At 45.8% G+C, this 13,201-nt stretch overlaps 5 protein-coding genes across 5 annotated transcripts; 4 read left to right on the top strand and 1 right to left on the bottom strand.

Moving 5' to 3' along the window:
* Positions 1–46: 46 nt before the first annotated feature.
* On the top strand, positions 47–2,609 carry L199_000663 (uncharacterized protein; the record flags this gene model as incomplete). The annotated part of the gene is made up of 10 exons (XM_064886427.1): positions 47–773; positions 841–922; positions 989–1,071; positions 1,138–1,523; positions 1,597–1,673; positions 1,735–1,785; positions 1,844–1,909; positions 1,970–2,144; positions 2,208–2,342; positions 2,445–2,609. The coding sequence occupies 10 exons, from the start codon at positions 47–49 to the stop codon at positions 2,607–2,609; spliced, it is 1,947 nt and encodes a 648-aa protein (XP_064742499.1).
* Positions 2,610–3,273: 664 nt separating this feature from the next.
* On the bottom strand, positions 3,274–5,494 carry L199_000662 (uncharacterized protein; the record flags this gene model as incomplete). Its single annotated transcript, XM_064886426.1, has 4 exons — positions 3,274–4,245; positions 4,690–4,730; positions 4,804–4,837; positions 4,985–5,494. 4 exons carry the CDS (start codon positions 5,492–5,494, stop codon positions 3,274–3,276), a joined length of 1,557 nt encoding a protein of 518 aa, XP_064742498.1.
* A 552-nt stretch (positions 5,495–6,046) lies between these two features.
* L199_000661 (uncharacterized protein) lies at positions 6,047–6,967 on the top strand (the record flags this gene model as incomplete). The annotated part of the gene is made up of 2 exons (XM_064886425.1): positions 6,047–6,310; positions 6,512–6,967. 2 exons carry the CDS (start codon positions 6,047–6,049, stop codon positions 6,965–6,967), a joined length of 720 nt encoding a protein of 239 aa, XP_064742497.1.
* Positions 6,968–7,701: 734 nt separating this feature from the next.
* Positions 7,702–10,384, top strand: L199_000660 (uncharacterized protein; the record flags this gene model as incomplete). Its single annotated transcript, XM_064886424.1, has 14 exons — positions 7,702–7,905; positions 8,060–8,124; positions 8,210–8,304; positions 8,432–8,550; positions 8,614–8,676; positions 8,742–8,795; positions 8,852–8,914; positions 9,008–9,128; positions 9,204–9,232; positions 9,306–9,377; positions 9,462–9,652; positions 9,755–9,941; positions 10,022–10,183; positions 10,277–10,384. 14 exons carry the CDS (start codon positions 7,702–7,704, stop codon positions 10,382–10,384), a joined length of 1,533 nt encoding a protein of 510 aa, XP_064742496.1.
* A 354-nt stretch (positions 10,385–10,738) lies between these two features.
* On the top strand, positions 10,739–13,176 carry L199_000659 (GMP synthase [glutamine-hydrolyzing]; the record flags this gene model as incomplete). Its single annotated transcript, XM_064886423.1, has 8 exons — positions 10,739–10,822; positions 10,893–10,931; positions 11,000–11,060; positions 11,255–11,514; positions 11,689–12,038; positions 12,176–12,603; positions 12,690–13,054; positions 13,120–13,176. 8 exons carry the CDS (start codon positions 10,739–10,741, stop codon positions 13,174–13,176), a joined length of 1,644 nt encoding a protein of 547 aa, XP_064742495.1.
* Positions 13,177–13,201: the final 25 nt, after the last annotated feature.

The raw sequence follows: 13,201 nt of genomic DNA, 5'->3' as shown, positions 1-13,201 counted from the left end.
TCTAGTCATCATTCTCACTGAAGGTCTCGGTGTATAGAAGTAGGATATGTTCTCTTCGATATTCGGCGATCAAAATGGTACACAGCGCGGACCACAGGTATCAAAAGTGAAAGTCTCCGTCGTTCAAAAACCAAAACCAACATCCACATCAACACCCACATCGTCAAAATCTTATAGCAGTAATAGTACTATCACTGGGCATTTGAAAGTACCTTCTAGCAGTACCAGCACAAGTGCAAACAAGGGGAGGATCAACGGAAGTAGCTCACCTAGCAAAAATGGTACATCATCGCCATCACCTAGACCGACATTACTCAAGAAAGTCTCGTCAGCTATCATCAATTCAAAATCAAGTAGTCCCAGACCAGCCAAAACCACATCATCTCCTGTTCCCAGTAGATCACCAGGTCAGAAGAGGAAGGCAAACAAGATAGAACGTGTGGAATCAGAATCTGAATCGGAGTCAGACAATGGAGGTTCAGACTCAGAATCAAGTGAAGATGCCTTGGATCCCAAACCGAAACTGAAACGTCAGAAGGCATCACCTTCAGGTAATTCCACACCTACAAGCTTACTAGGTAGAGATGATGATCTGCTAGGGAGGAAAGATGATTTGCTCTGCTTGGATCAAGTGGACATGCGAGGGGAATATAACAGGGGATGGGTTGGTTTTGTAGAATGCGAAGAGGTGTTAAAAGGGAAGATGAAGGGGTGGGCTAGTGCAGGTAACGGATGGGGAGAGACTAGCAAAGGCTTGGAGAAATATCAAGCTTGTGAGTCCTGTCTGCGATACTAGTCGTGATGCGGTGAAATGCTAATGCGATATGTATATTGTGATAGATTTCCCTCAACCCGGTTTCGAGAATGGTGATACTCCACCTTCGGTTGAATTACTATATCCTGCTGAAGGTTGTAAAGAAAAGTGAGCTAGACCATGTACGAACACTATTCGTCATTTAAGCTGACTTTCATATGATCTTGCTTGCAGGTTCATCCTTCTCACTCCGACTTCCGCAGGAGAATATAATCCTATATCAGAATTGAGGAACGCTCTTCGTATGATCCTAGAGCGTAAGCTGCAGAAACGTGCTACAAATCTTAATGTCGAAGCTGACAGTTTGATATACCTTTGATCAGACTACATTCCACCCTCTCACACGCACATTTTCGGTAAATTGTCCGACTCCCTTTCCGATCCATTGGATACCCCTTCATCAATGCCTTCCAGGCTCACTTCACCATTCGCCGGATCTCTCGCTACTCCTCCTCCAGACTCCATACCGACAGAAACGATAGGTGATGCCTTGCGTAAAGCTCTCGCACCTAATCGTAGAGATGGACCGGGCTTCCTGCGGGCTATGGAAAGGTTCAATAACGCCATGTCAGAACTGCAACAAGAAGGAAGTATGAAAGTCTATTCGAAGGGAAAACAGATGAGGAAGAGGGAATGGTCGCAGTTGGTGGACTTCGTGCATGAATCTGCGTATTCGAGGGTGGTCGGTCCCTATGCGTATACATTGGCGGTGAGTTGCATAATTCTGTTGAATCGCGGCCTAATGCTATGTAAACTGATAGAAGAGAACCGGCTCTTGTTAGCATCATCCCAAACATCCTATCGAAGTCGCGGAAGCTATCAGTGCGAAAGAAGATGCGTACGGCGAATTGAGACATAAGTGAGCTGAACTCATCCTTTACCTGTCGACGAGGAACTTATGTAGCTGACTTATCTGATAGCTTTATGAGTCGAGTCATCGAGCAGACAGAACTTGGACCGAATTCAGTATTGTGGGTTACTTTTTCTCATGACAGGATGACGAGTCTTTATACTGATAAATCGTCATAGCGTGGATTTGGGGAGTGGTGTAGGCAATTGTGTTCTCCAAGCAGCGGTCCAAGCGGGATCAAGAAGGTGAGCTTCTTAGCCGGAGTAAAGGGTATGAAAGCTAATAACAAGTCACCCTTGTCGCAGTTACGGATTCGAACTCTTGCCTGTACCAGCTCACTGTGCGAGACTACAACTCAAAGAGGTGCAACGTCGATGGGCGATGTGGGGGTTGAAGGGGAACCTGGATGTCGAAGTGCACGAAGGTGACTTTAGGGTACATCCGATGGTATCTAAGAGATTGAGAGAAGCAGATGTTGTTGTAAGTGTAACTTTCCTTCGTAGCAAGAAAATCTTCGGCTCATTTAGGCTTGATGGATGACAGCTGGTCAACAACGAAGTCTTCCCTTCATCGCTGAACAACGACTTGACGAATATGTTCCTTGATCTCAAGGACGGCGCCAAGATAGTAAGCCTGAAGCCTTTCGTGCAGGAAGGATTTAGAATGAATGAGAACAATGTGAGTTCTTTCTTGCTCATCATCACATCGGATTTCTAAGATAGACAATCGTTGTATAGCTTGATGATGTTGACACTGATTATATCCCTTGATGCCGTTCAGTGCGACTCATTCGGTGCGATCGTCAAATTAAGCAAACATCGCTACTTCCCAGATTGGGTCACTTGGAAAGGAGATGAAGGTGATTATTACATACAGACAATCGATAGAAGTATGAGAGCAAAGTTCGAAGAGGAATTGATGAGTGGTAGACGATCAAGAAGATAAAGCGAAGGATCGATTTAGTCGTGTTATGCCGAGGCGGACGAAGAAAGGGAAGATCTAACAAACATATTTTTGTGTAAAGGTAATCAATCTATAAATCATACCACTGTGGCATACATCTGGAATATCATATTATACTTATGTTTTTCATTCGGTAGGATGGAATGGAGTGTAGATAGGAATAGAAAAGGGACGCTTATCTGACATTAGTTGCTGTGCAGCAATCTTTCAGGTCAATTTAGTATTCATATGCTTATATGCTAAATGCAAAAGTATCCATTTCAAACACGCATAATCAGTTCTTGCGGCATGATGCGTTTTCAAGTATTTGTTACACATATACATATGGTTGATAGTATATTATTTATATCATCATATTGAACATTCAGTTCGGTTTGATCAATTCAGTGGGATCTCTTCTAGCCCATGACCAATCATCGTACAAGAGACGAATGGCGGCTTTTCATATTGGGTATAAGACAAAATATATAGGGGTAAAAAATGAAACAATCAGAATGATCTGTAAACCGGAATGGATGGATGAAGGAAAGAAAGCAAAAAGACAGAAAGAAGATGGACAGAATGTCTGTTCTGAGGAAAATGGATAGAAGATGGGATTGAGAAAAAGTAAACTTTTTTTTTTGCAGGATATCAATTCTACTCCACCCTACCCGGTATATCCATAATTTCCATTCCCACCATACTGACCATGACCATGCCCATCAGCCGGACTAACATCTACGACCTCGAAATTGAACCTGGTATCATTGACATCGTCATTTTCATGTCCGTTGGAATGCATCTGCATTTCGATGGGGAGCTGTATACCCATATCCAAATCGTCCATCTGACCGGCCGCAGCCTGCATAGCCTGTTGAACCATATTGATATCTACATCATTTCCATCGACTCCTTCACCAGTACCGGTCTGTTGGTTTAATGATGGATCTAACACATTGGTTGATGTAGATTGATCAGGTTGAATCTGACTATTATCCAACTGACCAACTCCATATAACTGCGTTCCATCTTGATAATACGATTGTTGTTGATGTTGACTCTGATCCTGTTGTTGGGGTTGAGAGAAACCTAAATCACTCTGTGGTTGTTGTTGTTGGGGTTGTTGAGCAGGTAATGAAGATTTCTTGGTATTTCGTCGTCTGGATTGACCCGTCAAACCACCTGTCTTGGCGTGAGTGGAAGTAGCTGACAATCTAGGTTTCTTATTCGGTTGACTGGCTGCCTGTTGATGTAAAGTACTTAAAGCATCTTGAGATAAAGTCGTTATACCTGGACTCGACATTGACACTTTGACATTCGGATGTCCAGCAGCAAGGGCAGCAGCGGCAGCTTCCTTTCGAGCTGCATTAGCCAAAGCTTCTTGTTCCTTCTGGGCGTTCGCCGCAGCTTCTTCCTGCTTCATACCCCTTCCTTGGAATCCACCATTATCGAACCTCCATAAATGGTTGGCACGAATTCGCCACCCGTTGATGCAGCCTTGATTCAACTTCTCGTAGTACATGTCGGCACCCTTACGGGCGAGGTAGGTTCGCACTCGATGGGCAGAACACCGTCCTTCGTCACCATCCCATTCAGAGGGGTAGTGTTTTCGAATCCAGTTGACGATTTCGTTGGGTTTCTGGGAGGGGCAGATGGTGAATGTCGGCAGAGGGGGAAAAGCAGAGGGGTTAGGTGCAGTGGGTATGGAGTACAGTGGAGTTGAGAGAACAGGGAAACAAGGGGACAGTGCGTTGATTGTGTGATTATGTGGTTGGAAGCGGAAGGGATTGCAGGAGAAGCAGATGAGATATACGCGTCAGCATGTCTTCTATGTTTGAGGTTGAGATTGAGTAGCAGGTAGGTGTATATAGCTTATCCAATGCGTTATGATGGGGATGAGATACAGAGAAAGATAGGGGTCTAGTAGATGAAGTGTAAGAACAGGAGTATGGTGGATTATGGTGACGCGTCACCGATTCGATGCATGATGACGGAGAGGAATACACGATCAAGCGTTTGAAGATCACCACTATGGTGATGAGAGATGAAAACATATTAAAGGTTGATGTGGAACCGAACCCACCAATGGCCAATTGTCATTTCCATTTGACAGTAAAGCACGGCCTGAAGAAGAGAAGATCACGTCAGTCTAGAGTACTTTTCCTAGCTTTATGCATTAGATTGAATCCGGACTTACCAATGAAGAGATTGACACTAGCGTTGGGAGGGGGCTAAGAAAACATGAATCGCCACGAATCAGTATATGTTATTGCCAATTGCCACAAGGTCAGAAGGGGATGATGATGGGATGGAAGAGATAGCGATAAGATAAAGAAAAACAAGCGGCAGTGCCACCAACATCAAGATGTGGTACTTACAGGAGGCCATTCGGGATTTGTCATGATGGCTGTAGGAGGTGCGATCGCTCTCATCATCTTGGCAGTGGGAGATCCAGGCATGTCTTCATTTTCCGCTGCTATTTGTGCGATCGCGTCCATGTCCAACGACAGGTTCTCGTTCAATTGATCAGGAGGTGGGAAATCCGCCGGTCGAGGATTGGGAGCAGAAGCTATTGATTCCCTTATTCCCATTCCTGAGCTTGTACCGTGTATATCATACTCTTTAGATTCACCTTCACCTTCCTGTTGAGTTCCATTCGCATTGTTATCCGTAGAATTGCTGTTGTTATTATTGTTGTTGTGATGAGGAGGTGCGGGCAAATCCATCAATTCGGGATCGATAACTGGTTCATGAGAGGGTGTGTTGGTATTGGATTCTGCAGGTGCGGGGGTGAGCTCGGTAGATGATGGTACAGGTCTGGGGGATCCCTCGGGTGCAGTGGATCCTTCTGCGGGAGGTGGAACAGGTGTTGAAGCTGATTCCGACATCTTGAGCAGGCGTCGCCGAAAGGACGGCTTGAAAGAAGGTTGTAGTAGTGCCGCGAGTGTTTTTGGCGATGACTAATGTATTCGAGGTCGTCCGGATCGAGCCGTTGCGAATGTGCGCTGAGTTGTACAGTGCTGTTGAGATGTAAGATGTATGAATCTGGGTGAGTGTGCGGATGACAAAGGGTTATTTGTTGTTCTGGCCGTAAGAGATCACTTTGTACGGTTGTGTTATGCTGTATCTGGGAATTCCAGGGTAAACACTACTCACCATGCAACAGCACAGACGGGATCAAATCACCTTGTTGCCGGAATTACTTCAAAACGCCGCCACCAACTTAATGAGGTTGTCCATTTAGGAGACGGCGGTTCTCGGATGAAAAGCAAAGGTCAACTCCCCTCCACCTGCATACGATGTTCCAACTTTTTTCGAACATACCAGTGCTATAGGTGTTTTGCAGTGACTGATCCATCAACGAAAGCATATCAAACAATAAAAAAAGATATCCCATTGCACAACTACATACATCAACGTACAGGTATAGAGTATACAGTATGAACCCTCGAACTCTCGCCGCACCGCTCCGATCCCTCCGATCTTCAATCCCCCTTCGACCCCCTATGGCCACTTCAGCCGGTCGGATAATACCCTTACCTTCCACTCGACTGGGCGCTAGATTCTATTCTGAGTCAACGGATGCTAAGAAAGAGGAGTCTTTCCATGCTGAGGAGGATAAGAGAATAACAGAACTGGAAAATGCGAAGAAGGAGAGTGATAAGAGGGCTAAGGAGTTGGAGGAGGAATTGAAGGAGTTGAAGGTGGGTTGCATCCGCCCGAATCACACACAAAAGAAACGAAGCTGATCCCTCACCTTCTTTGCTCTCCATTCTTCACTTTTGCCTAAACCATACTGGTAATAATCCATCACGATTCCTTGAACCCCTTCATCTGTCCACCGTGACCAACCCTGCTTTTTACCCATTACTTGACGACGGCCTGTCTATCATTCGCATTGACAGAAAGAGGTCCAATACGCTAGGGCAGACTATCAAACAGCCATCCGACGAGCCGAGGAAGAACGTAAAAAGGCTTCCGAATTCGCTATCGCTTCCTTTGCCCGGGCATTGTTGGGTACTGTCGATGTACTCCAAAAAGCTTTGAGGAGTGTACCCCAACCTATACCAGTCGACAACCAACATCTCAAACAGTTATTCGACGGAGTAGGATTAACCGAAAAAGCCTTGGTGCAAACATTCGAACGACACGGGATGAAGAAGTTGGATAATCTTAAAGGAGAGGTGTTCGATCCTAATCTCCATGAGGCTGAATTTATGATCCCGAAGGAAGTTGCTCCTCCCAAGAAAGATGGTACACCCCATAGCCCCGGAGAGATCATGGAAGTTAATTCGGAAGGTTGGATGATAGGTAATAGGGTGTTGAGACCTGCTAAAGTTGGGGTTGTGCAACCTGAGTAGGTGATAGAGCAAAGAGCATTAGCAAGAACCATATTGTCATCTCTACCTATCAGTGGTAGGAATGAATAAGATGATAAAGAAGGGGTAGTGAAGGGAATGATAAAGTGGATCTTCACCATATCACATGAAATAAAGTTGACACCACATAGCCTATATACCATTTTATACTCCAAACGACTTCAATTTAGCATAGATGCATAGTAACACTTCTCCATCTCATCTTCTGACTTTTGCACTTGTAGCCGTGCAGCATGAACTCTGGTCTTTGGTCTATTGCAAGTCAAGTAACAGCTGGAAGAACAGGAATGAAACTAAATTTGCCGAAAAAAGATGAAGTAGGGGTTGAAAGTCGCTGGATAGTGGTGGACTGCAAGTCGGAGAATCGGATATCTACGTATCCCGATGCGGTGCGCCCATCGAATAAGCAGAACAGCATAGGGTGGTCCACTAACAAGGTCGGGGCCAACTTCCATGGGAGCATATGGTGTTCTCATGTCATCTGCGACCTCCACAATCCAACAACCGGATTCGACCGATGGGTGACAACACAGTTCAGGTCCACTCATGCGTCTTATCAGTCAACATCCACACAGCACCATTTCACCGTTCATTCATCTCGCCCATATATAGTAGCTTCTGGTATCCGTGTGCTGGCTCAGCTTCCCCCCTTCCTTCTTCCTTCTTCCTGACTCTCCATTTGCGTCGATAGCTCTCACGCGTTAGCAATCTCCGTCATGCACTTATCGACAGCTTTCTTGGGTTTACTCCCCTTGATTTCAGCAATCCAACTTCCACATATCCCTACGCCTCAGGAAGCCTTGAACCTCGCCGACACCTTCGTGCAACAACATCCAAGTACGTCTTTGGGATTCGATAATGATATCCGACTGGAGAGTGTGGGGGACGAATTTACTGTCCTTACCCATAAGAAATTCCCTGTGAGTGTTCAGGTGGTGACAGATTCGTACAGACATGCGAAGTATTGGACCGTCACCCGACGCTTCATCGCTCATTGTCACGAGTGCGGGTCACAAGCAAACACAAGCGGCAATACCATCTGAATTGGGCAGCTGACGAGGGTTTCCTCTGCAGGAGCACCGAGTCCGGATCAAATCCACCTCAGGATGGTGCGATCCGGATGTACGATCATATTCTGGGTGAGTGCATCGTACAAGCTGATCATACACCCCTTTCTATCTTTACAAATCTTGTCTTGTATGCTGACTAGGGTCGATCCCGTAGCTATCTCGACGTAGGGTATGGTAAAGACCTCTTCTTCTACTTCTTCGAATCGAGATCAAAACCCAAAGAGGACCCCGTTGTCATGTGGATTAATGGTAAGTACGAAGCTTTCTTGGACGTATGCGCGAAGCTTCCGCGTACGGCAAAGGATAGCATGATAAGCATCTGCACATATTTGAGAACAGTTGGCAATCAAGCTAATGTGATTTATTGCCCTCTTAGGTGGCCCGGGTTGTTCATCCGCTTTGGGACTATTTATGGAATTAGGACCATGTTCAGTATCTGACGATCCGAAATCCGTCAACGACACCAAGGTCAATCCTTACGCATGGAACGACAAGGTACGTCATGATCAACGAATCAGACGTAGAGATGAGAATGCGATCGCTCACGAATCGTCGTAGGCGAATGTATTCTTCCTTGATGAACCTATCGGGGTGGGATTCTCGCAATCGGAGCATGGCCAAGTACGTACATTCAATGAGCATACCCACCGACAATTCTTGCTGATCCTATAGTTTGTCGCTCATAGACAGTGGGAACCACGGAAGCCGCTGCCATCGATGTTCAGGCTTTCATATCGATCGTAAGTTTGCCCTTGTGAGGTCTTTGGGAATCGCTAATACTGCTTATCTCATGTAGTTTTTCGAGACATTCAAGGAATTCGAAGGTAGAGCGTTCCACATGGCCGGTGAATCGTATGGTGTGAGTAGCGCCTATAGAATTGCCGCATTACCCCGGGCTATAATTTATTCCCTCATATGATTCTCAGGAGCTGACGACCATCTTCGGACGCAGGGCCGATACCTTCCAGTTTTCGCTTCAGCAGTCGTGGACGGTAATCGAAAGTTGATCAAAGAAGGTAAAACACCTATCAACTTGCAAAGTGTAATGATCGGTAATGGGGTCACTGATGAGTGTGAGTCTGACTGGAATCTATACCATTCAGCAGAGGCGATCAGTGATGACATGCCTTCCTATCTGGCAATTGCAGTCAGCACTATGGAATCTTACTTCCCTTTCGTGAGTGATTCATTGACCAGACCAATATTCATACCTCACGCCGGATATTCAGCGCTGACTTGCTTGATTGCAGCAATGTACCTTGAACGGTGATCTCACCGAACCAGTACAAAATATTGCTAGTTGCGTCCAAATGGCTGAAAACGTGAGTATTTTGAAACACCCATCGATGTTCATCAGTATCGGTCAATGTCGTTTATCGACTGATGCATACGACTGGTGATCGCAGTTACCCAGATGTGCTCGGATGACACAGAAGAACTGTGTTCAATCACACGATTATACATCTTGTGCTATTGCCATGAGCTACTGTCAGGACGTGTTAGAAAGTTCTTTCTGGAGTGCCGGTGTCAATCCATATGACGTCTCGATGCCTTGCTCGCCCAAAGAATTGGGTGATTCCCTTTGTTATCCAATAACGTGAGTTTGTCATATTCGTCACATCTCCCTTTACCACCGCGGCCCAAAATAAGTTTTCTCTTCAAATTGAGTCGAACGAAATGGACTTACCCGAACTTGCAGCAAGAAGATCCAAACGTATCTTGATTTACCTGACGTGCGGGAGACTCTCGGAGTCGATCCCCACCGAGGCAATTGGTCTTCATGCGATAACGACGTCGGCATGCGTTTTAGTCTATCCTTGGATTCGACGGGTCAGACTTGGCTATATGTTGCAGGGTTGTTGGAGAGGGGTATAAGAGTGTTGAACGTGAGTCAGACTCAACTGATCTCGATGCCTATGGTATGGCATAACCGAATCTATGATTGATGCTCTTCACTCATGCACAGTACGTCGGTATGCGCGATTTCATCTGTAACCATGTTGCCAATGAGATGTGGATGGAGAAACTTCAATGGACTGGCGCAGAGGAGTACCAAATGGCTCAATGGTCAGATTGGACCGTGGACGATGAAGTAGCAGGATTTTTTAAGACTTATGGTAATTTGAGCGTTAGTATTATTCTAGCTTATTTCTCGCCTTGTCAGGATTGACCACTATGTCGTGTTTACTGACATCACCTTACCTTCTCTTTGACTCGACAGATGCTCAAGATCAGAGGTGCTGGTCACATGGTACCGTACGATAAACCCAAAGAAGCTCTTACAATGTTGAACTCGTGGTTAGAAGCTGGTAAGATTAGCGACGATTAGGAGATTGTTGAAGAAGCTCCTATAGGTTGGGCTTGGGTACAGAAATATGGTTGAGGCCGAGTGATATTCCACTATATTTATATACTTGACCTTATATATACATACATACATAGATAGGGGATTGCTGGATAGTCTACCTTCCACATGCATCTTATCCTATCTTTATATCTTCATCACGGTAATGCCTTTATCTATCGATGCTAGTAAATTACCGTATTCGGCAACTACTGTGATAAGTCGAAAAGTCAGAAAATCAAAATTTCAGGCGATTTCACACTTTTCGGTGGTCCACCTGAATTCTTCATCTTCTTTTAGACTCTATAGACTAGAAATTAGATATAGATCATCATCAAAATGTCTTCCACTACCGCTGCTACCTCCGCTGAGGAGATTCACAGCCTGTACGATACCATCCTCATCCTCGATTTTGGATCTCAGGTGAGTTAACAAACAACAATTCGGATTCCAAGTAAGACAATAACAATAGCTGATCAAGAGATGTTGGTAGTACTCTCACTTGATCACTCGAAGATGTCGTGAATTAAATGTAAGCTCTGGTCTCTTTCAACTATCCATGTGATAGGGATCGGCGCTGATGAGGATGGGTCTGAATAGGTGTACTGTGAAATGTTGCCTTGTACGCAGAAGATCAACGAGTTGAGCTGGAAACCTGCAGGTGGGTCATACTTTTAGGATGATTGAGGGGGTCCCAAACAACGGAAGACGATTCACGAGATGTGTCTTGGGATTAACGACTAGCCTAAAGATGCCACCCTACCCAATCTTCGATTATCCTCAGAGATCTGCCCCTCCGAGATATTTAAGATATCTTTGAATACTGGACTAACTCTTCCCTTGATTGATATACAGGTGTGATACTCTCCGGTTCCCCTTACTCAGTCTACGCTCCCGATGCCCCTCACGTCGACCCCGCAGTATTCGAACTCGGCGTACCCATCCTCGGTATCTGTTATGGACTCCAGGAGATTGCTCGAACCCACGGCGGAAATGTTGATGCGCACACTCATAGGGAGTACGGGTATGCCAAGATCAAAGTTGAGAAGACGGGCAACAAGCAGCAGGATGCGTTGTTTGAGGGTATTGAAATGGAGGAAGATGGAGGGCTGCAGGTGAGTCTCCCCCAGCTCAGTCGGCATACATGCCATATGCGAAGAAACGGTTAGATTTCCAGTATATGACTGTCATACCAAAGTCAAAGAGCATCTTTGAGAGGTGCATCTGACCAATGGAGCGATTCGTCATGAAATGCATAGACAGGATACTGATCCTTATCAAATTCATAGGTGTGGATGTCCCACGGCGATCAGCTCACCTCACTCCCACCCGACTTCTCCGTCGTAGCTTCCACCCCAACTTCACCTTGGACAGCTATTGCCCACAACTCCAAACCAGTCTACGGTGTCCAATTCCACCCTGAAGTATCTCACTCTCCTAAAGGAAAAGAAGTGATCGGTGCATTCGTCAAGAACGTCTGTGGTATCAAGGGAGGATGGTCGATGGACAGTTTTATCCCCAAGGAAATCGCTAGAATCAGACAGATTTGCGGTGAGAAGGGACAAGTGATTGGTGCTGTCTCTGGAGGTGTCGATTCGACGGTCGCGGCCAAGCTGATGCATGAGGCTATTGGTGATCGGTGAGTGATTTAGCAATCTCTTAGTAGAAGTAATATTTAGAGCTGGAAGGGTCCTCAAATTGTGTGAATGCGGGTAGCCAGGTCAAAGCAGTATTCGATTTCTGATCAATGCTGACTTGTAATCTCTCTTTTTCTAGATTCCACGCCATCATGGTTGACAACGGAGTCCTACGAAAAGACGAAGCTGCCAAAGTCCACAAGATGTTGACCGTTGACCTGGGAGTCAACTTGACTGTTGTCGACGCTTCCGAGTTATTCTTATCTCGATTGAAGGGTGTAGAAGACCCAGAGAAAAAGAGGAAGATTATTGGAAACACCTTCATCGAAGTGTTCGAGGAGGAAGCCGCCAAGATCGAAGCTGCTGCTGAGAAAGAGGTAGAAGAGAAAGGTGGAGATGCTAAAGGTAAAATCGAATGGTTGTTGCAAGGCACCCTCTACCCAGATGTTATCGAAAGTATATCGTTCAAAGGTCCTTCGGCCACTATCAAGACTCACCATAACGTCGGTGGATTGTTGGAGGACATGAAGTTGAAATTGATTGAACCCCTCAGAGAGTTGTTCAAAGGTGAGTCGTGTTGACAACACATCTCAACTATGTCATGTTCTATCACCCACTCAGTTTGGTTCGCTGACGACGATTTGAATCTGCAGACGAAGTACGAGCGCTTGGTCGACTACTCAACATTCCCGCCCACTTGGTCGGCCGACACCCCTTCCCTGGACCTGGACTCGCCATCCGAATTTTAGGAGAAGTCACAAGGGAACAAATCAAGATCCTCCAACACGCCGATGATATTTACATCGAGGAAGTTCGAGCTGCAGGATTATACGATCAAATCTCCCAAGCTTTCGTTGCTCTATTGCCTGTCAAAGCCGTTGGTGTTGCCGGTGACGCGAGAACCTATGATCAGGTGGTAGCGCTCCGAGCGGTGTCTACTGAGGACTTCATGACTGCCGATTGGTTCGTCTTCCCTCCTCAGGTATTGAAGAAGATCTCCTCGAGAATTACCAACGAGGTGAGCGGGCATCTTTGATCTTGAAAGACAGACCTAGCGGGCTGACGTGTGATATTGCAAAACAGGTCAAGGGTGTTAACAGAGTTGTATACGATATAACCTCTAAGCCACCTGGAACGTGAGTCTATATGCCAAGTATTCCGCCTA

The sequence above is a fragment of the Kwoniella botswanensis genome, chromosome 1 (genome assembly GCF_036426115.1).
Source record: "Kwoniella botswanensis chromosome 1, complete sequence".
NCBI classification, from domain to species: domain Eukaryota; kingdom Fungi; phylum Basidiomycota; class Tremellomycetes; order Tremellales; family Cryptococcaceae; genus Kwoniella; species Kwoniella botswanensis.
This window is presented reverse-complemented; position numbering and strand designations above follow the sequence as displayed.